Here is a 24,757-nt window from a genome sequence, read left to right as displayed (position 1 = left end):
ATTTATAAGTATGAGGTCTCTAGCTCTATCACAGCTTTGAGGCTCCAGAGGGGTTGAGGTGAGTGCTGGGAATGACTGACCCCAGGATGTCATCTTCTGCTTGTCTGCAGCTGGGCTCCAGCCCTGCATGAGAGAAACCCTTTTTCACTTCAGGCTGTTCCATGGCACTCAGCGTATAGTAGTTTTAGCCACACTTTTCTGTACGGAGATGTTAGGCTCTAAACTGCAGTATGGAATAGCACAAACAGGCGTGTCACTTGCTATGGGATGGCATTTGGTTATTGTCATGGGTGGACAGACCAAGTGTGTGAGGCACATCTCCCTTTGTGCCCTGAGGGACAGCAGCCCTGCTGGGGAGACTGTCCCTGGCAGAAACATGCTGTGTTTCATCCCATCCCGGGGTTTGTTGCACTGAATAAATAAGGATATTGCTGGGTTTCCTTCCCCAAAGCAGGAACGGGTGATACTGTGGTGTCCATGCCACAGGCAGCGCCTATAGACAGCTGGTACTTTTGAGCCTACAATTCTCCATGAGTCTTGTCAAAAAAGAAATACAAGACGCTACCCTTTGGTAAGATCTCTCTTCATGGAGCATCCCAACTTCCCACCAGAACCTATCCATCAGTGTGCTGCAGAGCTGCTGAAACACGGAGCCAGCACAGGCAGCAGCTTCCAATTTAATTAATTTAACCCTCCAGTCGACCCCCAAGGAACACCTCTTGGTTTACATGCTGTCTGCCTGGGAGCTTGCATGCTTCCGGACAGCAGCTTTAGGATTTCTGGGAGGTTCTTTTTCCTGGTGCCTGAAGAGTGGAACGTGGGGGAAGACGACCCTTGGGATATGGGTGGAGGGAAGGTGAGGAATTCAATGTATGGAATCAAATGCTATCGTGGCCTGGCTGGTAATGGCCTTCTGTGGGGCCTGGTACAGGCAATGGCCGACACAGCCCTCCGGAGTGGGGGGACGGCTCTCCCCGTTGTTCCCACAGCGCCTGAGGCGCCCCTTGCCCTGTGCCCGCCTCAGGGGAGCGGCTGCTGTCTGTGGGGCTGGGGGCCAGGCCACCCCTGCGGTGACACCAGTGCCACTGGTCATCCCCCCGTTAGCGTAAACCTCCCGCAGGGCTCAGGGCTGTTTCTGGGGACACCCGCGCGGGGCCCGGGGGCGTATGGCGAGCCGCCGGGGGGGGGGGAAAGGCCCGTCCCGCCCGGCGCGGCCTCGCCCGCCGCCCCCGCCAAGAAGATGGCGGCGGGGGCCGAGACCCCCCGCAGCCCCTCCGTCCCCTGGCGCCGCCGGGCCCGTCCCTCCCCTCCGGGCGGCGATTGGCGGCGGCGCGGCCGGGCGTGAGGCGGGGCGGCGGGGCGGGGCGGCGCCCAGAGCGCCGGGCGGCAGCAGGTGGCTCCGCTCCGCTCCGCGCCGCGCTCCCGCCTCGCCTCGCCCTGCCGCCGCACCGCGGCCCCCGCCGCAGCCAAGACGCCGCGGGCCGTGCTCCGAGTGAAGAATGGGGCGGCGAAGCTGGCCAAGCCGCCGGCGGCGGCGGGCGAGGCCCCCGGCGGCGCCCCCGGACCCGGGCTCTTCATGGAGCGCTCGCAGAGCCGCCTCAGCCTCTCCGCCTCCTTCGAGGCCCTGGCCATCTACTTCCCCTGCATGAACAGCTTCGACGAGGAGGACGCGGGTACGGGGGGGCCGCCGGTGGGTCTCGGTGGCGAGCGGGGCCGGGGGTGCGTGGCGGTAGGGGGTGGGCGTGAGGTGCGCCGGGGGGAGCCCCGGGGGTGCCGGTTTGCAGCGTGCGTGCCTGCACCCGTGGGCGCTGTGGGAGCGGGGCTCGGCGCAGGCTGCGGGTGGCGCTGGGGCAGTGACCCCCGCCCTGACCGGCGGTTTGGGGTGGGGGGGTCCCCCCGCTGGCCGGCGGGGCTGTGCTGGGAAGGGGGTGCCCGCGGAGGTGGAAGGAGGGCATCTCCCCCAGCCGGTGGGGCACGCTCCCTTGGTGGGGACGGGGGGCGCTGGCGGATGGGGGGTTCGCCCCTCCGGCCCCCCGCTTGGCCGAGCTGTGCGAGGTGCAGGGCAGCGCTCAGGGACAGGGGTCTGTTCCGCTGCTCGTTTATGCGCGATGAACTCACAGGCTGATTGTTCCGAGGGGCCGCTAGCAGCGTACGCCGTGCTGCTTTCGGGGAGGGGAATAAAAGGGGTTCTATTTAAACGAGGGCGAAGTAGATCACGGAACACGTACAGAAGCCTTATCGGAAGGGATGCGGTGATTTTTACCGGCTTCATAAAGACCCTTCTGGCCTCAAGAGAGTTGGCGGTGGTCATAAAATGTGACCAAGCTTGCGAAAGTGGGCTGTCGGTAAGGGAAAGTAGGAAAGAAATGGGGTTGAATGGCAAAGGAAGGGTGCTGGGTGCTGGGGAAGGTGCTGGGTGTAGAGAGCAGCACCGCAGCTGCGTGGGTAGGGCGGGCATGCGAGGGAGCGGTGCGTGAGCACTGTGTCCCTTCCCGGCAGCTTACTTACAGACCAGGGCTGTTTATTACCGTGCACACTGTACCAGAGACTGAACCTGTAAATGAATCTTCTGAGTGGTAAACGATGAAAGTTGGTAACGAAGGCGTATTTTAACGCTGACTGTCATGGTTGCATCCCTCAAAATGCCGGCGTGCTCCTTTGTCTAACGGCTTATCCCAAGATGTGCAGATGCCAGCAGGAATACATGGGTAAATCAGCCCGCTAGCTGCTACACCTGTAATGTTGTTGTCCTTAAAGGAATTGACGTAGGAATAAATTAATCATCGGTGTGATTAACCTAGGATTGTCATCAGCATCATGCAGGGGTGTCAGGCAGAAGATCGTATCCCCCAACACCTGTGTATTTTTTAAAAAAATTTTGTTCTCAAAATTTTGCTGATGATTTATTTGCACTTCACATTTGGTTCAGCTGCTGGGGAGCGTACAAGACAATAACGGGAGCTTTGGGAAGTCTCAGCGCTGTTGCTTCAGTAATGATTGATAACGAGACATGCTCGAGTACAAGAACCCGACATAATGCCTCAAACAGTGTGTCATTCCCTGGTGCCCGACCCTTCTTGCTCTGAGCAGGGTGATGGTTTTAACTGAATGCTTCCTCTTCCAGTGCTTAGAAAAATGGTTTTGCTCTGGATTTTATTTATACACTTACTGAATTGTCAGGCATGAATGTTAATAGGCTGCTCTTATTACAACACAAGTACTTGTCTCTAAATTAAATAAATCCTATAATTAAGACTTCATTCTCCAGCACCTTATTAGTGGATCTCGCCTGCTTGAGTTAGTCTCGTTAGTAAGGGTGCTTGGGGTAGCATTCAGTACAGTGGGGACATTGCAGTATTGCTACTGTATTTTGTGCATACGAGTGTGTATTCAGACACCTAGGAGCAACCAGCAAGAAAGAATGTTTGGCGCTTTGTATTCCTTACATTAAAACTACAAGTGTATAATTTTCTCAAGAAAATAAATGTCATGAAAGAGAAATGATAAAGGAAATGCTGAAATTGTGCCAGACAAGATTCTGTGTTATTCACACCCATGCATGCTCCTGAAATTGAGTGAGATTCTGACCAGTTTGGGTTGCAGCATGGTTTCTGTCAAAAAAATAGATCTTGATAGCTCATTCAGGGAGATGAATACTGCACTTGGCAAGATGTTCTCCACAGGAGATGGTAAGAAGAAAAAAAAAAATGATCCTACGAGCATTGACAAAGTAAACAATCCTATTTCGAACAGACACATCATCCATTTTGTGTGAAGCTGAGAACCACATCTTTAAGAGAATAGTCATCCTACGGAAAAACGAGAGAAGCTGATAAATGGCCAAGCTTAAAGGAAACTTGACATTTTCTTCTGAGAAGGGAAATAGGCTAATGAGAGCTCAAATCTACAAGCAGTAAAAATTCTTCAGGTGTTTCATTTAAGTTACTATGGGTGGGTCATATTAAAGAAGTGTAAAAGAAAATTTGCAGGAGTGCCTACGCTGGGAGCCATGGCGATGTAGAAACATAGCTAGCCACATCTGGCCACTGCTAGCAATACCTCTGGGTTCCAGTATTCCCCACTTCTAGTCTTGAAAAATTTCTCTGCTTTTGAAAAATGCTTTTACTTGTAGAATATTTCCTTTTCTGCCATGGCCGCCTTGTTCTTCTTTGCTGTCCATCTTCTGGACATTAGGTGAGAAAACTCTTCTTATCTTCCACAACTCTTCTGCCTGCCGTGCGGCTGGCGTGTCTGGCCTGAGTTCTTGGCCATGAAGTGGATGCAGATGATACCCACTTTATCTTAGTGCGCAGAAGCAGGTAGCCAGCATAGGCAGGATAGCTATAGGACTTGGAGCAAGAAACTGGATCGCTTTTGAATGCTTCCAGAGCATGAGCGTGACTGAGTTTCAGATGTGTCCTGTGGCAAATAAGGCTATGTGCCCATCTCTCTGTGGGCTTCGCTCCTGTGTTGTAATACCCTTGTCATTCCTCAGCTGCGTATACAAAGAGGATTCTCTGAGCAAACACTCAGCTCTGTTCGCCACTAAGCTGCGGTGGGGCTTTGAAATAATGGAAATTACTGTCCGCACTCAATAGTGTAAGGAGTCTAGGTTAATGACTCTTTTGATCTCAGCATGGTCATGTTGCTGTCCTTCCTGCTGGCTGAGTGCCACTATCTTCGCTCCACTGGGGTCCCCAGCAATGTCAGTGAAGTTAAGGATTTCTAAACTGTGGTTAATATTATCATAATTGTTGGTTTAACTTATGCAAATGTTTGTCCTGAGCTCTGGTAATTTTTCAGTTACGGAGTAGCAGACTAAAAAGACATAAAAGTCAATTGCACGTTCTTCGTGGGCATGTTTCTAGAAATGTGAGCCTTAAATCAGTGCCTATGTCTAGCAGCGTGAACACAAATCTTAGCTGTCCTGAGGATCTGCCATACCCTTGGTCTTGGCTGGAATCAGCCGTTCGGTATGCTGGTATTCGCATGACAACATGTTGAAAGGGACCAAACTGCCAAATGGCAAATGCATGTGGGTTAATAGTAGGGTGTTGAGGATCCGTCCTTACTGTGGGGACCTGCCTTGTAGGTGCCCTGTGAGTCCTGGGTGCAGTTTCCAATTAAAATTGTGGGATTGTGGAATGGGGTGTATGAAATCCACCTTTGACAGCAGCCTTAGTCTAGCCGTGCCCGGTCCGGGACGAGGGATGTCCTTAAGGTTATTGGGAATGTGTTTGCTGGCATGGAGGAGGACCAGCCTGCTCCATGTGTGGAGCATGAAGTTTGGAAAGCTGGCTAAAGCAGAACAGAAAGTGAGGGTTTGGTAGAGAGCAACAGCAACTGACTTGGAGCTGCACTTCAAAACCCAGCGAGCTTTGGGCAGGAGAGAGGAGGTGGGTTTAGTAGTAGGGACAGTCAGTGTAACAGTGGTGGATCTGCTGAGGGTTGGCAAGCCAGAAGCAGTCCTTAGCTCTGAAGAGGTGGGAGCTTCTAGATGAGGACCCTGTGTACTGCAGAGACCAAGGACTACACTTAAAGAAACACAGGAAATTTCAAAAATTGCTGAAGGGGACAGGGTTTCCCTAAGCCCCTGTGCCTAAACTGCAGGATCCAGGAGCACTTCTCAGGCTGGAGTGGGTGCTCCAGCCGTGCTGTGGCTTAAGTGGGTGAGATGCAATAACGCACCCGCTCCTGTTTAATCCTGCCTCCTGGTTTTCTCAGGAAGGACACCAGCTTGCACTGGCAGAAGGCATCCGAGGCATGCCCTGACAGGGATGCAGGTTTGGGTGCTTGGGGGCTGTAGTCATATTGCAAAGGCAGCTGCCCTCGAGTCCAGGTACAACTTGAGGAGCTGCGCAAGGGGAGATGTGTGTGTGCCTTACAGCGATCTTGTACCCATGCAAGTGTGAAGAACAGAGGCGCTTTGATCAGGAAGCCGGAGGAGGTACAGATTAGCTGTGAGGGCCGTGTCAGGGTCGGGACCCCAGCACAGGGACTGTCCAGCTTGGCAGACCTCTGTCCTGGCTGCAAGACAGCAGAATCAAACTGTGTCTCAGCCAGCTGGAACCAAGTGTTTGGCAGAAAGAAAATGGTTTCCAAAGTCAAAATGTCTCCTAGATACTGACGGTAAGCCTTCCTCGTGTCAGCTGCTTGTTCAGAAAAGAGTTGAGTTAGAGATAAAATTCAGCCTAGGCTGCTGCTTTCACACGGTATCAAGTGCTGGCAGATGCACTGTGTTACAATCAATCGCTTTGAAGAGAAGCTATGTGAAATATTAATTTAATGGATTGATAAAAACATTTAAAACATTGGGGTGGATGAACATGCTGTGGACATGCAGTTAAGTTTAGAATACTCTTTTTGTCTGGGTTTTATCTATTGAAACGTCTCTAATTTTAAACATTGAACTTTTCTGTAATTTTAAACATTAAAGCATCACAAAGTTATTAGAGTGTCTATATATGTTTTCATGTTGCCATGGATATTTCTCAAGTGCAGCACTGTATTGGGTTGGGGTACATGATGATTTTTAAAGAAAATGACGATTCAAATGTTTTAACTAGTCCATTTGTATATTTTTAAAATGTATATGTATCAAGTGTGTTAAGTCCTTTTGGTGTTTAGTCTGGTTTTGCTTCATCCAAAGCCACCTTTGAAGTTTTATAAGCCTCTAGCCAGTCCAGTGAGTTGTTTGTTAGGTGGGTAACCACATTCACAAGGCAGACATATAGGGCAGAGGAGACAAGGGAAATTATTTGCACATCTGGAATGTTAACTGTTTTTCTTTGCAATCTTTTACAAATGAAATGAGAGTTCATCCCTGTAACCCTGCAAAGGCACAGACTGTAGGGCACATCTGACAATGCATCACCCCAGGGATGCTGCAGGACAAATCTGAATCAGTCTTGGAATACACAAGTATGTTGAGAGTTTGCCTGTGGCCTCATCCCTGCTGTACACCTAGCCGGCTCTCTTGGCTTGTGCAGGAGGCAGCGAAAGCCATGGCTTTTCCCTCTTCTTGCACAGTAAGGGGTGTATCCTTGGCTGGAGGTTATCCTGGTGATTGTAAGAAACGTGTCTCTCCCTGCTAGGCACATTCTAGCTCTAGGTAAGCAGATGTTTGTTTCATAAATGGATTACAAAGAGAGAAAAAATGAGAACAATTTTAGAAGGGCTTCTGTCAAATCAGGTTTTCATCAGAGGAAAGTGTATCAAATGGGCCAGCATTTAGGAGACAGCCTAGAAGATGCTGCGGGTAGTACCTGCAGAGGTTGGTGATCTCACACCCGGCCATAAATTAATCCAGATGATAAATACAGCGACTCACTCTTGCATAGTGGATGTGCCAGTCGGGGCAGAGCTGCACAAGCCGTGCTGTTCCTTGCATCCCTTGTGTACTAAAGGCCAGCTTTCTGCTCTCTGGATCTGTTGCCTGCATGTGTGATCGGTAGGCTGCAATTACAGGGCATGGGTTTTGTCTTCTCTGGTGGCTGTGTGAGACCAGAGCGGAGTAGGAGCCCTGAGAATGAGTCAGCTCTAGGAACAAGTGATTTGAAACCTCGTCCTCATTTGTGTTGCTCTTGGTGGTGTGGCCGCACGTGAGGACCATAGTCCTTGGCCAAGTTCGTTCTGTGTCTGTAGAAATGCAAGGCAGAGTGGCAGTCTCTGTCCCAAAGAGCGTGCCGTCTGTGGCAAAACCCAGCAGATGGGTATGGTTAGACAGATGGGAGAGCGCAGGGGAAGGGTGACGTGATATCGGTCAGTGCTCGGTGTGGCAGGCAGCCTTCCCGGGGCACCAGCTGCTGCCTGCTCCCGTCTCTTATGGGGCACCCGGCAGAGTCATCCAGCATGCCCCAACCTGGAGCATCCACCCGTGCCTCGTGCTGCATGTAGGCTGAGGAATTGTTTTAAACAATGATGTAGGATGGGGGAGAAGAGAGGTGGTGGCTAGCCCTGGGATGTCGAGCGCTCTGTCACTATGTGCTGTGTAGACATTTCCTTGGTGGCCATGTGGGTGTGGGTTTACAGGGAGAGGGGACGTGGATGAGGTCATGGGCCTCCCGGTGGTGGCACTGTGCTGTCCTCTTAGCACTGCTTATTGCAGCACACGCTTGCAGTCATGGGAAGGCACAACAGTATCTATCTCCTTCCCTCAAAACTGACTGCGTCTGGCCTGTTGTACGTTACAGGTGTTTGGAGGATGCTGTTACGTTCCAGCCCTGTGTGCAGGAATTGCAGAGGGTGGGTTGTATGTGACCCCTTGACAGCCACAGGGGAAGGGTATCTCTTTCTCTTATTTTGCTGCCAGTTGACTTCCAAATAGAAGAGTGTCCCTGGAAAGCTTGCTATCTAGGAGAGACCGTTTCCTTACTGCTTCTATTTCGTGTGATGTTAATTCTAATGCAGTATTTATTAATTCAAAAGCACTCTGTTCTCCAGGCTAAAAAAATTATCTACCCTGTCAGTTTCCTACATCAGGACAAGTTGTGAAATGCTGTAACTATTTTGCTTCAGCATTTCTGTTTGACAGAATGTATGTCTGCTTTGTGTAAGGGAAGAATTAAATTTGATTGGAGTAGTTGTTTTGAGGAATAATTTATCTGTGCAATTATTTCTGAAGCACTATCTGCTCATATTTGAGTGCCTTCCGTTAGATTAGAAATGTGAATGTTTTAATTTAGGAAGCGGTCTGCAAGTTGCTAGTATGTTTTAGTGGGGCAGTGAGACCGGGCTCACACAGGCTTCTCAGCCCTGCCATCTTCTCTTCCCTACCCAGACATCTGTCATGAAGCACCGTTAGCATATTTGAATAAGGATTTCTGGTCTCCTGCAGAACTGTTCAACACGCGATTTGAATATCCATCTATCCAAATGATGTTGCTTTGAGGTTTGGTTTTATTTTCTAGGAGAGGGTGTGAAAACCATGCTATACTGTATGGGAACGTGCCATGATAGGGATCCTGCAATGCAAATGATGCCTCAGTAGGTGCCATTGCTTAAATCATTCGCTGATGACATACACAAATTAGGCACACTCTGTTTTCGCTGTCAAACAGCTATGCTTGCCTTGGGATCTTCATTTAAGTTGTATCTTTGCCTTTGCTTTTGCAAAACAGCACAATGGAAAGGCTGGAAAGCCCTGCTACCGCCTAACTTCAGGTAGGAATACAGCAAAGCTCAGCAGCCCTGTCTTTTAACCAGATCCAGCCACAGTTAAATCACGGTGGTGGATGTTTCAGCTTCTTGCCGTTGGAGTGTTATATCACCTTTGTCCAATACACAGAGAACTTGTACGGCCTTGCAGCCGCCGGTCTAAAATGTTTGAATGCTCAACAGTTTGGAGAGTACAGCGTGTACAGAGGTAAATGGCTTTTTTCTCAGAGCTGTTCTATGACTAAGAGGAACTTGTGCTAATGTTTGTATGTCCTTATTCTTATGAATGTTGAAGTAGAAGGGGTCCTGAGGAGTCACTTGTCTGCTCCCCAAGTAACGGACCTATTCCTAATTAGAAGGACAGTTTACCCTAAAATTTAGCTTAAATTGCCGTGGAAATTAAGCAGATTACTATTGTCTTGCTCCCAGCAACATAGGAAACAATTGATCGCTGCTGTCTTGAGAGCAACTCTTCACACTGCGAAACTGTTCTTCCCTGTGCTGGTAATCGCAAGTCAGCAAGTGACCGTAACCACAACCACCGCTGGCTAGCACCCCTCTCCCTCCTTTTGCATTTTGGACGAAAGAAGCCTGGTTGAATTTTTTGCGTAAAGCAGTTTTCCAAGCGTCGTGTTGGCCTTGTTGCTGGACTCAGGATCTTGCCGGAGGAGCGGTGTGGGTGCTGCTCTGCCTGCTGTGTGGCTCCTAGCAGGGAGGAATAACTGTCTCCCACACGGTGTGTGCAATACTCCTATAAATACACGCAGCGCTTTACAAGTGTCCCCACTCCTGACTCACATTCGGGGTATGATCTGTGCCACTTTCCAGATCGTTCTCTGCAGGACTGCTGCCTGGCTACTCATTCCCATTCTGGCATTTGTGCATTTAATTTTTAAAATGTTCTGAAGTTACTACTTATTACATGTGCCTTTATTAAACTTCCTTGTGTTGATTTGGAGGGGTGAGCTATTTTATCGCATCGCTATCAGTCTCAATTCTGTATTTTTTGTTTAGCAAGACCTGTGCTGCTGGGGTGTTTGTGGCATTGAAAGGTAAGGGTAAATGGCTGTGATAAGGTGCATTGTCCTCCGGGCTCCAGGAATACTGCACTGTTTTGTGAATTATCTTGGCAGCGGGGGTGGGGGTGGGGGGGTGTCTTCTGTAACTGAGAATCTATGAGTGAAGTGCAGCATCTTTGAAAACCTTTGCTTTCAGAGCATCTGGAGTGACCCGTTTTTTCAGGCACCTTCATTGCCTCATTTTGCAACACTCGTTTCAAGGGACTGTTGAAGCGTCCCCCATTCAGTTACTACCCAAAGACAGTTGTGGTTAGTGGTGCTTCACATTGGTGACAGATGTGATTTAAGACCTCTAAGTTATAATCACCCTCCCCAAGGAACACGTGATTGTGTCCCTCTCTGGAGCTGACCATCTTCTTGGGTGCAACAGCTCAGCTGTTGGTGGGTCAGACCTGCAGAATGACCCACCTTGGCAAGGAAGCGGCAGCATCACCAGTAGACAGGACGGTGTGGGCACAGCCTGCCTCTCCCGCGACTGCACGGGCACTATGGATGAGCCTGACATTTCCCAGTGGTGATGGTTTCCCAGTGGTGTGGGACTCTTGCCAGCTGCCCACCAGCAGCATGCATATGTACAGTTAGCAGGGAATGCATCCTGCCACGTGGATGAAAGACATGTTAATTGTGTTCCAGCCAAGATGTCTAAGAAGTTTTTAAGATTTTTGTTGTTAGAAATCCAGCTCCTCGTTTAGCACTTCTCACATCCTGGAAGAATTGCGTGGGAGGGTGTGTTTTTTCTTTCATTTTTACTATTTACCTTTCTTTTCTAGTATTTGAGGCTTGGTATCACAGCAATAGTGAAAAGTTAGGAAATTTGATTCAAGATTTTAGGGTTGCTGCTTTATATCCATATTTGGGGGTTGATCAGATTATCAGGAAAATAGATTAGAAGGCTTTTGCTTTCTAATGCCTGTTAGGCTTTCAGCTGCTCTAGTCAAATCATTTCTGGATGGTGGTATCATGACAAATCAGACCCAGCAACTTTCTTTGTCTCTTATGTTCTGTCCACGCTGAAGCCCTGTCACCTACCATGACGTCTCACCAGTAACCTGCAGGATTAGAGCAACTGGTCTGCAGCAGTTCTGCAGAGCGCTTCCACCTTTATAGTAGTTTTAATTAAATTTATGATAAAGGTAGGTAGTGGTCCAGACTTAACTTTTGAGGATTGTCAGTATTTTGCTTTTCCCCAGTTCCCTCAAAACCAGAAGGAATTTCAGGAGCTGCTGTCATGACCCAGTGTTACATTTTGATGGCAATTTTGGTACATTTGTCAAAACCCACACATCTTTGTGGGGGTTGATCCTTGTACAAATGCCCCACTGCAGGGCAAAGCAAGGGCAAGACAAGCTGCTTTAGCAATTGCTGCTCCATTTTATGTCAAACACAGCAAAACACAGTCTTTCCGGCTAACACACAGTAATAAAGAAAATCCTTGGGGTTTAAATGTATATAAATAAAATAAAATATTTTTATATATGTAATATAAAGTAATAAAGAAAATCTGCCTTTCTGAATCACATAGTCCACAGTTGCATCCCCTTCAGACTTGGGATTTTTGTTTTGATGTAAGTGAACAAGAAAAGGTTAGGAAGTATTCTGCCTGATGTGCCTTGAGATTAAAAAAAAATAAAATCTTTCTGCAACGAGCATAGTTTTGGCAACAAGAATCTGTGCTTGCTTTAAATATTAAATATGCAAAGTTGGGCATTTTCAAAAATGCCTGAGACTTTTGGTCTCTAGTATTTGTTGAAAGTGAATGGGATTTGGGGCCATACCTGCCTTCAGCAGTTCAGAAAATCACCCCGCAGCCGTGCGGGTGTGGGGCTGAGATTCTGCCGCTCTGGTCGTGCAAAGCCAGCTCGAGCAGAGGAGCAGACTCTCCCTTGGATCCTCCAGGTCGAGTAAGCTGATGAGGGAACATTGAAAATGCTGGTCTGGAAAGCAGGGCAAGCGGTGCTGAAAGTAGGCGTGCGGGCCAGTGCTCAGCCTGGCAGACAGTGCATATTAAATCAGGGTGATTTATGGAACTGTTTCTGTTAAAAGCTTCCTCATGCACTTTAGAAAGCCGGGCTGCCAGGTTGGTCAAAATCCAATACCCAGACAGTTTGAATTGGCTGCCGGCTGCAGTAATAACCGTGGCGAAACTCGAACAGCCGTTTCATGCAGACTTTGCAGGCTGCCACATCGTTGCTGCTTCTCAGAAAACAGACAGTGTCAAAATGTTACGCGGTATGAGGACATTTCCATGGTAACGTTAGCATCCCATGACACCCGTTCTTGTACTGCGATGTCAGTGCATGCTGTCGTCGTTGTACTTTCTCCCTCCATCTGGGGCCTGTAGGAATGCTGTGGTACGGATCATACGGATTTCTTCAGCGACTGCTCTAGTTGTGGGGCTGAGGGTGGAAGAGATGCTCTCTCTGGGCTTTCGGGTGTCTTCAGTAAGGCAAGCATTCCTTCTTTTAGCATAGCAACTCTCATATAATTCAGCTTAAAAGCACCCGGGTTTGCTTTTCTGCTGTGCTAAAAAAGCAGCTTTCCCTCTGTGACCGGGCAGCTCGCTGCAATGGCTGTTTTGTACCTGGCATCAGAGGCACCCCACTCCTGGCATGCAGCTCTTTGCCAGGCAGCTCTGAGATCGCTCCGTTTGTGAAGACACTCCAGTCTCGTTTTGGGTCCAATCCTTGCAGCCCAGAGAAAGCTTATTGCTGAGGACCACCTGCAGCCCGACGGCGGTCGGCTCCCTCCTCCCCTCCCTTGGCAGGGGCCATCAGCTGCTCGGGATGCTGCTGGCTGCGGGGTGGGTTTTGGACAGCAGCCTGAGGCCTTTGGGTAGGGTTTCATCTGTGACTAGCTCCTGGTTTCGTTGTGTCTTGATCAGTGGTTTTGCCCTGTATAAATATTTCAATTCCTGCTGCTACCTCTGCAGTAATAATGTCCCACTAGGATTTTCAGTGTTCCTCCTGTGCGGTTTCCCCCCTCCCCCCCCCCCCCCCCCCCCCCCCCCGCTTTTCTTTCTGTATTTCCACCAGGTCATTTACTCCAAAATTAGCATCACAGTGTTTTTGGGGTTTTTTTTCACTGTGCAGGCAACACATGTTTATCGGCTCTTTTCCCTTGACATAAAGCTGTTCTCAATATTTTATTGATAAGCTAGACCTTTGGCAAGAAATATTAAAGGTAAAGATGTTTTCTGCGTGGCAGCCCATGGACCCTCCAGCAATGTACTTTTTTCATTTCTGCTTGGTACTTTGTAAGAGCAGTAGGGAGAGCTTCTTCAGCTGTTGTGCATGCATAGGCTCTGAAAATCGTATGGATAGGGAGACGGTTATTTAACTTGATGATTTGCCTACTCAACATGCATAAGCTATGGATGTGCAATCTAGCTATGTGGGTGCACAGCAAGGCTATTTCTCATACAGCGGTGCTGTAGTGTAAAGGGATTGTGTATGATAAAACCCAGCATTTGTGGTTTTAGCATCTGGTCTAAAGTATTTCACTTGAAGGGACTGAGAGGATAAATGTGAGACTTGAGAAAGTACAGGTTGAGACTGGGGGAAGGAGCAGAACTTGACTTTCAATCGTATCTGTTGCCCAGGACCCACTTCTGGACTGTTTCACAACTGTAATTCTCAGCTCTCCTGTTTTGCTCAGGGCTCCACTTTGAGTCATGCCAGAGTCCCAAGTTATTTTTCTATAAACTTGTTCATCTGTTTCCACTGAATTCCTAGCTTCTGCCTGGTAACAGGATTAGGTCTGTTCCTGTGACCTGTCTGCTCTGTCTCTGCAGAAAGACTCTTACTGCTCCTGGACAGGAGGCAGCTACTGCGTCCCAAAGTCAGTTTTTCCCAAGCCAAATGCCTCTAAACCTGGCATCGCGTCGGCCCTATTTCAATATTTTTCTATTTCTGTCTCAGTACTGCCTGGCTTACCTACTAGAGAGCTCTATGAAATATTACATGGTCAGTTAAGGCAAAATTTGGCTTGCTGCTCTAGGAATAATACCAGGCAAATTATCCACAGTCCATTTTAGCTGATGAATTTGACTCTCTGTTTTCACAGTCTGTTCACTGCAGCCATCTGCTGCAGAGGGACAGCAACTTGTAGGACAAGTTGACTGTGGAAATCAGCAATTCTTATTTCAGGCCATAATTTTGTCTAATTTCCTGAGATCTAGAAAACTGTTTATTTCCTAAACCACCTTTCCCCTAGAGCCCTAAGACTGGCTTTCCAAAGATCACCTGTACAGTGTGTTAGCTCCATGAAGAATGTGTGCGCGTGAATCCTGAAGCAGTGACAACATGATGACCTGAAAATGTTCCACTGATCAAAATATACATGAATAAGTTCCTGGGCTTCTGTCAGTTGTGTTAAGAATGTGCTTTTATGTACGAGCTGACCAATACAAAAGTGTTCTGCAAGTGTCGGTAATGCATATTAAAGCAGCATTTGGCCTCTGATACTCAGTAAATGGTTTGGAAACTGGCTTTTGCGTGCTCTAATGCTAAACTACTATGTCAGGAAAGATTCTCAGCCTTTTATTTCAGTTTGAAAGGGGGGAAAAAGCTTAACGTCTTGATTTGAGTACATGTTACGAGGTTTAGACATTGTGAAAGATTTAGTGACCTGCTCTCTTAAGCTCCTATAGTCATCAGATTTGAGAGGAAATTGCGGTCAAAAGCGAATGTTTTAAAAGTTGCTGATCTAAGTGGTCTAATTGCCGACCTGTTTTTCCCCTTGATATTCCTATGCTTATCTCTTCAGACCTGCAGGTGTTCTGTCCACTAAGGCTGCAGTGCAAAAAGGGGAAAAGAGCTGCAAAACTAGGACAGACTTGGATTATATTTAACAATGTTCTATTTCAACTTGACAACCAGCTATCGAACACCTACAAGTTTGCAACTGTGATTCACTCGGAAGCTGACATAACTGATGTCACGTTGTATTAATAGCTACAGAATTGTAACTGCTTTTAGCAATGAGATTCATTAACAGCCTCTACAAACACACTGACAATCAGTTGAAAACCTGAAAATATTAGGTATATATAAAAATGGATCATGCCATAAAGGAACCTCCCTGTGCTGCCAAATGTGTTTACAGCAAGTTCTCACGGGTGTTATGCATAATGATTCCTCTTCATCACTTTCAGTAGGTCTTACTGTTAGCAAAAGGTGTTTGAGGACTGATCCACACTCTAAATGAATTGGGAGCTGCTGATCTCATGGAGTTATATGACGAGAGTGTATTTGAGAGTTACTGCATCCACAGTGGTGCTCTTGTCAAGTGGAACCTGTCCGACCAGTTCCTGCACAGTGCTGATGGTGTTTTGGGAGGCATTTGGTCCTTCACTCGTTTCAGTTGAATGTTTTGGCTTCAACAGGAAATGTGACAAACCATGCCTAGACAGTACTCGCCAAGCTGTACTAAGTGCGTTGAGTTCAGCTCCCCTTTGAGTTTTGCATGCTTTCCTTAGTGTGGGCTGCTAGCCACCTCGGAGGAGATCGGCGCGGAGGAGGTGGAAGCATTCGTTGCTTCCTACCATCTTCTCTGAACATATTGAATTAGTAGCTAACGATGGTGGCATATAACTGGTCCTCACCAGCCACTGTTAACTGTCCTGTGGGGTGAATGAGTCAGTTACTCTTCCAGGCTCTTGGTAAAGTCATTTTTGCGTTATGTATGTGTGGTTTTCAGGTTTGCATTGCTGGCATGATAGGTCCAGACATTGTAGAAGTGAAATAAAAACTGAGATTCAAGAGAGAAAGTGTTCAGGATGACACTGGGTCGATGTTGAGTTGAGTAGTTGGACTTGTCACCGGGAGTAAATCTGTGGATGTGTACTTTTGGGCTGAGATTTTTAATGCTCTGGGTACCTCTGAGAGCCAGTCCATTGCTGCTTACAGCAGTCAGTCATCTGCTTCCCTGGGTTCCTTCTTTGCCTTTTTTCTCTTATGTACATCACAGTGCCGCTTCTCTCCCTTTTGGCCATGAATAATTCAATTGTGTTTAAGTTTTCAGGTGATGTCTGCTCTGTCTCATTCATCTGTCACCCATTTTTGGCATCTGTCATTTGGATGTGACTTTGCTTTTGCTGACCTGCAGCTCTTGGGCTGGCCTCATGGGCTGCTTTCTGGAGGTGGAGAGTCTTCGGAGACCAGCAGGAATGTTTGGCTCAAGACACAACAAAATTGAACACAACAGTCCTTTGAAAATGGTACTTCCTGGCAAGGGAGCACAGTTCCTTATTTTGAGAGGATGGAAATCCTGGGCGTTTTTTCCCCCTTTCTCATTGTTCTCTTTCACAAGGTTAGAAACCTTGTTTTCCAGTACACCACAAAACGGTCGTTCACCCTTCCTTTCCTAGAGTTGTAAGCAACGGTCCAGATAACTAAGTACAGTTGATCGTCATCCAGTAACTCTGTATATTTTAAATGTTGCAATAGCCAATGATCCATTGGACACGTAACACAGCAAGTGATCAGCCCCCCCACCCCCCTGCTCAACGTGTCTCTGTTGAAACAGCCTATGACAGTGAAGGAGTGTAATTAGCAAGACACACAGAATGGGATTGTAAAAAAAATGTGAAAATAAGCAGAAGGATTTGAGAAGGATTAGGAGGGCAAATGACAAACCAGTAGTTAAATGGTGCATGATTAATGATTGTAGAAGTAAAAGGTTGACTAAATATTGTGGCTCTGTAATGGCTGTAATGGAGAATAGTTTGTTCGGAAGACTCCAGAAGTGGATTTATATTGACATAGGCTGACTCCAGGTTTAGACCTGTTTCTTAGACTTGGCTTAGGTCAAGGTGAGTATCCCCCGAGATGCTTTCCTAGTTGACTTGGTGACCTGAGATTCATCTTCCATTTTCAGTATTAATGATCAGCATCAAAATATCAGGTACCCCTCTGAGATGCTGTAACAGAGTTTTTCTCTCCTGAACCTTGGTGCAGGTGGGAGTATCAGAACTGTCTGGAGTTACACAGGCTCATTGGCTGGTATTAAAGGAAATTATATCTGTACTGGAACTGTTTTTCCTAGTGCTACAAAACCGGTTTGTGTATGCAAAAAGAATCTGAAGAAGATGCAACTTCCACAGTGCTTAGAGGAGTAAGCAGGAGTTGCTCTCAGTAACATGGAGCTCCTGAGTGCTGCTCTTCATCTTAATGTTGATTTTGTCATGTCTTTTGTATAACGCCTGATCTGGGACTGGATTTCACCTCTGCTTTCTTATTACTGTATGTTAAATTCTGATTTTCAAGGAGGTACTGAACTCTCCTGCATGTGTTTAGTAAATATGCTGTTAAGGACTTTGGAGCAAGCTCTGAATTTTCTCTCTCCTGTAGGATCTGTGTTTCTGCTGTTTTAGGATTAGTCTTTGCATTATTCTTAGCCATGTTTTGACTTCCACGTGGGCTTTGGCAATTTTCAGATCTGCTCTCTTGCATCTTAGTGGAAACAAAGTCGTATGTCTTTTAAGGTTCAAGATTTGTCTCAAACTGATAAAAGCCGACAGAAACGGAAGTGCCACCCTAATATTGAGGTACTTTGACCAAAGATTTGTAGTTTTCATAATTTTTCCATTGGGAACTTTGAAGCAGAGCTGCGGGATAGGGGAATTTTGAACGCAGCTAAGTGCGTGGGTTTGCCTATCATGAAGAAAATTTGCTGTTAAAATTGTAGTATGGAGCCTCAGTGAAATTATTCGGTAACCTTTGGTTTGCGGTGTTGCGTTCTTCCCAGAGGGCAGGGAGCTATGGAGAGCACCTGCTGTCTGTTCCTTGGTGCAAAGGATGCAGCCAACATTGGAAGAAGCAGTTTCTCTGGGTTTTTGTTTTGTTTTTTGAACAAAATCTCACTACTGCCAGAAGTAACATTTTTCCTCTTACTGCTTACAGAGTAATGGTATGTGAGTGTTACAAGTTTTTTTATTTCTTTAGCAGGAGCAACTTCATTTCTGTTTCCCTGAAGAAAATTTGCTGGCAACGTGGTCCTCCCAGTTTCTTTGGGGCTTTTGTGCTGTGTTGGGAGAAAAGAGAAAAACTTTTTGCGATAGGTGAATCTGTAAAATCACAGAAACTGGAATAATGTGTGAGTGGGAAGGGAACAGATTTAGGACTCTAAACTTTTTTGACTCATTTTTGGAACTCTCCATTTCAGTTGGCATTCCTCCCTGCCTTTCAAGGACTGTTGCAAGCACAGCTGAACTAGTTACACCTCTCGGTCCCAGACAGCCCCACTGAGGCTATTCTGGTGCCTGCCATCGTCCACAGCCTGTTTGGATGTGCAGGCTGCAATTTGGGCATAGCTGGAGCATCTGTCCTCACTGGTCACCTAGCTCTTGCTTCTTGTGGTAGGTAAGAGGCTGAACCATGGCAGGCGCTTCCTTTGGTGGGGACATTAATTTGAATCTCCCCTTCTGTCCGTGGGTACTAGTTTTTATGAATCTATAGGAATATGCTACCTGTGAAACCTGACCCCTCTCTCTGGTGTAGTTCAAAGGTTCAGAAGTTATGGAGGATGGAAAAAGAGGGGAGACAAGCCTTGTTTCCAGAGGCAGCTTTGTTGAAAAGGTTATATTTGCCCTGCAGAGGGAAACCACTGCTTCTGGGTTGTGTGCTTAGAGCAAGGGTCAGGTTTGCTAAGGTACTTAGACGCCTGAAGAGCCCCCAGAGCTTTAAAGAGTGCTTCACGAGCCCATTCCCACTGATCCAGTATCTATGATGCCAAGAGGCTAAACATCTTTAGGGATTTGGCCTTTAGCTGCGAGTGGTGAGGGGCTGGGGGACATGGGTTTGTGCACAGGCAGCCAGCGCACACCTCCCTGCAGGGCACGAGGGGCTGCAGATGGCCTGAGCCCCCCTCGCCCACCGCACGGGCATCCTGCAGTGTCACCCAGGGGCTGCGGACCTTGGGGGCTCCAGACCTTTCACAGAGTCACAGGCCTGGGGTGTCAAGTGCAATTAATCTGAAGGTGTGGTAAATAATTAGCTCTCAGTGTCTGCAGTGATTTTCATCTTGTTGGTGAAGTTGTTATTGGAGGTGTATATTGGGAATCTGTTAATCTTCAAAGATAAAACCACCTATATAAAATGTATCAGTATGAAATATATAAAATGTATCAGTATGAAACGTACTCTGTCGCTGTGGGACAAATGACTATGAGAAATGGGGTTAGATTGCACACTGCGTTATAATTGGGATCTTTGAATATAGTTCTGTGTTTGTTGGGCACTAATGTGGAAGAAAAAAGGTTTTATTTAATGCAACTGCTGGTTTATTTATAATGCTTTCAATAGGAAAATCATTCCGTTGTAGTATATGAGCCTGTGCAGGGTGCTTTTGATTTTTAGCAGGTAGGATTTAAGAGTTCTGTTCTCTCCTGCATACATATGCCTGTGCTTCCTTGCAATGGGAATTAATGGGAATAGCCAACTGTGAAAGGAGAAGGACAGATCCCAAGGACTGGATCATACATAAGAAATTTCAGCAGCCTCTTATGCACAGCTAGTCATATAAATTGAGTTTGGATGGAAAAGAGATCAGTAAATGGGTTACTGTCATCTGCCCGTCATCTGCTGGGCATCAGGGGGTGATCAGCAAGTGATGCCAAGAAGACCAGCAAGCGTCCTCCAGTGAGGCTTGTGAATTATTACTAGTTTTATCTTCCCATGTCCTGACTTGCCTACAGGGAAAGTCACGCAGTGTTAGAGGTGGGCTTTTGCTCCTCATTTTGAGAACGTTTTGTGGGATGTTCTAGGAAGTGGACAGCACAAAGTAAAAATGAGCTGGTAGGACCAGAGATCTACTACGTCAGGAGGAGAGGCTCCAACCTCCTGAGCTGAAACCAGGTGTTAAGACTACACTTGGAAGGTAGAGAAACACCACAAATGCCCTACTGTGGCTGGGTGCCAGGGCAGTGACACCACCGCCTTTGCGAGAACAGGGTGATACAGCTCCATGGCCACTTCTTGCCAGCCCAGCGTGGGCCGCTGCCCAGTGCTTGAGGGGTGGGTCTGCCTCTTGGCTCCGGGAGTGAAGATGGGGAAATGATTGTGTAAAAGTAGCCAAAGTAATTGCAAAGTGCTAGTACTTCCATTGAGAAGACCGTTGCCATTGCATGTTGTGTTTTAATGAAGAGATGAGGTGGTGTTTCCTTTTTTGAGATTTCCACTGGACTGGCAGCCTACAGCGTGTCCGTAAAACTGTTGGAGGGAAATCAGGCTCTGCGTTCAGTAGCTCCCAGCTTACAGAGTTTAATTTTGTCTCTGAGCGCTAAATTGCTTTGAGTTCAATAATTCATCTCCCTCCAAGCGCTTTAGTGTCATTTGATTTATTAATGAGTTGGCTCGGACGGCTGTCCTAATGCTTTATCACAGCAGAGTGAAATCCAGGGTTGTGCTAAGCACAGATTGCAAACGTTTGCACGTGTTGTGTGAACAATACACCATTTCCCTGTAGCTGACCCTGGAGGCACAGTGTGGTTAGTAGATTGGGTGTGCAAGAGCTGGAGCTGCTAAACTCTAACCTTGTTTTGCCCGTCAATAACCCTTCCTAACACTCATCCTCTCTCTGACTCTCTCTTGCTGTAGAAGAACTTTCTACATATCATATTTTTCTTGGGTTTTTTTTTTCAGAAGCGGATTGTGGCTCATTAATTAGATAATGTTTGTAGAGCAGTGTACAAAACCTGCCAAGGGTTACTGTCCTCGCTGGTATTATTAGAGCTGGAGGAAGGCTGCCAGAAGGTATTGATTACTTGGTAAAAATAAACCCTTCAAACTTCTTTGGTCTTTATTCATTACTGCTTTTTATCGCTGCATCCTGCAAACATTTCAGAGGGTGGATTTGTTTGCCGAAAGATCAAAACAAAATGTTGACAACTACTGATGCCAATTTGTAGCCTCCTGTGTGGGCGACATGAGAGGAATCTGTGCAGTGCTTTGGAAAGTCTTTCTAGGCTTTAAATCCACTTGGATCCTTGAACCGTTGTTTGAGCAAAGCATCCAAGTGGCCAGGTTTGGATAGTACCTTCAGTATCAGAAATGAGAGAATCTCTTCAGGGCTTGTGAAACTGCATTGTGTACAGAAGCTTGTATGTGCTTCCTGAAGTTGACATTTTGATTTGTTTGGTGAAGTTTGTTGGTTAGTTGAGTGCAAGCTGAGGCTTGCAGGGTGTAGTGGGTGCTGTTGAGAGAACTGTGGCTGACTGGTGGGAAGGGCTTGCTGCCTTCTGTGTTTTCTAGTTCGTCTCACAGTGATGGTTTACAGCTTCTCTTATACCTCACTGTGGAAAACAAAATGTCACACTTTGAATTCATTAAGCAGCTGTGCAGAGGGGGGACTATTGAAAGGGAAAGCTGTTTTATACAACAGTAAAATACAGGGGGGAAATTCACATATATGTAGCAGAAAACACATGAAAAAGACAAACATCGTGTAACATTCAGAAGGGCCAAGTCATGCTTGGTAAAGTGAAATTTCTAAGGCGAATGGATCCAACAGGACACTTTGAGCAGGAATATAGCTTACGGGATGGAAGGAGGTACTAGCCATTCGTGGAACCAGAGGACTAAAATTTAGTAGTGACTTCTGAATCAAGTGTAGGCTTGTGGTGTCTCTGGTTGAAATGTACGGTCAGAGCAGAAGCAAAACATAGCGTCTGTCTCCAAATGAGACCAAGGACAGAGCACAGACCTCCAAACATCTGCACATGTTATGACCTGGAAATTGCTTCAGCAGGGAGACTAAAGCCAGGCTTTGGTGGAGACTGTGAAGTGCTTTCTGTGCATGCGTCTGACTTGCAAATGGATTCACTCTGGTTATCACAAGTCTCTTCATGTTCATTTCCACCCATTAAGCTTCTTCGAATGAATATTTGGGTAAATGGGAAGTTTTAAAGCAAATACTGAATGACTGCACTTTGAGAGTCATCCAGAGTCGTAAGAACCGACCTGCCATGGATCCAAGGGCACATGTTGTCAAAGCCACCCGTTAGTGCTTGAAGGTCCTGTGCTGGCCTGGCATGCCGACCTGCTTGCTCAGGAACAGAGCACCTTCTAGGTGCACTGACCAATGTTAACCTTTGGTAATCTTCAACAAGTACCAGCTTCTTTTCTTTCAAAACTTGGGACAATTCATGAGCAAAGAAAGGGCAAGAACCATCAGCAGATGCTATAAGCTCACTCCCCCCATGCTAGTTGCTCAGATTTCTTCTAGAAGTAACTAAGATGTGAGCAAGTCTTCTAGCTACCTGCTGCATAACGTGTGGATGAAAGAGGTTAAAAAAAAGCCAAACAAAACAAAACCCAACAAATTACAGCATTAACGTGCAGCTGCGTAGGTACGTTACTGCTGAATGGGTGGAATGGCACCAGTGCTGAGAAGTGGCAAAGAGGTTTCTGTTTTTGAAATGTGTCATAACCCATCACTAACTTGAAGACAGAGAAAGAGCTGTGAGGCATGGGACAGTAAATACCCGACAGTACAATTTTCATGTTCTTTCAGTGGAGCTGTTTCAATGTAGCTGCCCATTTGAGGAGACCACCGAATATAGGTTCGAATGCTGGTGCTGCTCGGTAGGTTCTCATATGGGCATTGCGGCATCATCTCTGATGGTCCAGGCATGTGTGGAGTTAGACGTGAGCATGTCCAGTGAGAGGGGAGCAGCAGATGCTCGATGTGGGGGGACAGGGCCTGCCCTAATGGTCTGGGTACATAGGGAGACCATGTAGGACACCCAGTAAACCTATTGCATAAGCTATAGAGGAGGGAAACTCGGAAGCAGCTTAGGAAGTGAATGGGAAACTATTGCAGTTTGAGGGCTGCGATTTCACCTCTGTTGTGGCAAATGGAGGGATTAAGAGGTTCTGTGCCTGCAAAGGGGTCTGGAGAAGACTTTCTTCACAGAGGACACTGCACTGACGTTGTTTACGAAGCGCCTGCGTCTGCATAACTTGTTTCCTTCTTACACCTGCAGTTTACATTTCTGTTCTCATACTTGAAGACTGGGCTGACAGAAGGAGGCCCTGGGATTTCTCAAGATGGTGCTGGCAAGGTCAGAGAAGCACAATCCCCCTTCCATCACCGACTGCACTCCGAGCGCTCCGCTTCACGCTTCTACGTACAATACCCGCAGCAGCAACCTGCGTGCGTACAGCCACCGACAGGCAAGAGTGTCCGACACCATGGAGGAACCCTGTGAGGGAGATGAGTGCTGGGACAGGGCATCAGCCTGGCCTCTTGATCACCAGCAGTATGGATTTCCCACCATTCCTGTGTAATGCACAGCAGAACGGGAAACAGTGAAACCTGAAAGCAGAAGCATGGCCTCTTCCCGGAGAGCCCCACTTCTGCCACCTCTTTTTTATGAGTGCCCACCTCGTAACCCAACAAGTAGGAGCTGCCCAGATTTATTGAGATGCTTCTTCAGGATGCTGGTCCAGCCTCCGCTGACTCGTGGCTTACTTAAGGACTTGCTCTACTCCTGACTTTTCCTGATTACTTTTGTCCAGTTGCTTCCTGAACCCATGTTAATTTCCAGCAGCATCTCAAAGTCCTGCAGTGAGGAGATACCCACTCCTTGGCAGGGGGCAGTGTCCGTGGCCCCTCTCACCTCATTAGGATGTCTTCTAAATCGTTGGCATGATGAGTTCTTGGCTGTGGGTTGCCACAGAGCTGTCATGGGGCAGACCCTAATTTCAGCACATTATGCTGGTTTAATGACAGTAATAGAAAGTCATTTTATAGGCAGGAACAAATTGCCTTTTCATATGGGGAGGAGGATAATTCCTCCCATGTGTTACATTATTAAATTTGTAATCTTCATTTCTAATGCTTTTCAAAAGTGATATTAGCAGAATCTCAAATACAGATCTTAAATTTATGAGCTGCGTTTTTTTGCCCCCAAACTCCTCAAGTTCTGTAACTTTTCTTTAAAGGTGAACTTCAGCAAGGTTTTCTTTTATTAATGTAATAAATTAAAATCTCTTACTCGTTACCTATCTTAGGGCAAGCTTAAAGACTGCAAAGTTACTTACATTTTAAATAGCAGTAATGGGTATCTATTTCCATCTTTGCTGAGTGGTGAGTTTTGAGTTCAGACTTATACCCTAGTTACAAAAGACTCTGGAGAGGAAAAAATGTCACATTTTCATATGCCGTTTGCTAGCGAGGAGGCTGTTGTGATGCTCTTTTTTGTTGCCATGGAAACGGAGCCCTGAACCCATGGCTCTGCAGGCAGGAGGAGGAGGAGGAAAGGACAATATTTTACTCCTGAGCTTGCTTTGTAATTCTGACTCTTGATCGGGGACTGTGAATGGGTTGGGACTGGGGGTCTCTCTCTGAAGTTCGAATGGTGTGTCCTGCCTTTTAACGTTTGTTCCATGTTGAAATAAATGTGAGGGCTGGAGCCTGATGGCACAACTCCACCCTCATACTGGTGGTGCGGGGTCGGTGGCTGTATGCACGCAGGTTGCTGGTGCGGGTATTGTACGTAGCAGCGTGAAGCGGAGCGCTCG

At 47.1% G+C, this 24,757-nt stretch overlaps 1 protein-coding gene across 1 annotated transcript in view; it reads left to right on the top strand.

Moving 5' to 3' along the window:
- Positions 1-1,366: 1,366 nt before the first annotated feature.
- RIMS4 (regulating synaptic membrane exocytosis 4) overlaps positions 1,367-24,757 on the top strand; it is a 52,052-nt gene continuing 28,661 nt past the window's right edge. The window contains exon 1 of the mRNA XM_040609301.1: positions 1,367-1,673. Within this exon, the coding sequence (XP_040465235.1) occupies positions 1,577-1,673 (97 nt within the window). The 5' untranslated portion in view covers positions 1,367-1,576. The remainder of the gene's footprint in view (positions 1,674-24,757) is intronic.

The sequence above is a fragment of the Falco naumanni genome, chromosome 10 (genome assembly GCF_017639655.2).
Source record: "Falco naumanni isolate bFalNau1 chromosome 10, bFalNau1.pat, whole genome shotgun sequence".
Lineage (NCBI taxonomy): Eukaryota > Metazoa > Chordata > Aves > Falconiformes > Falconidae > Falco > Falco naumanni.
This window is presented reverse-complemented; position numbering and strand designations above follow the sequence as displayed.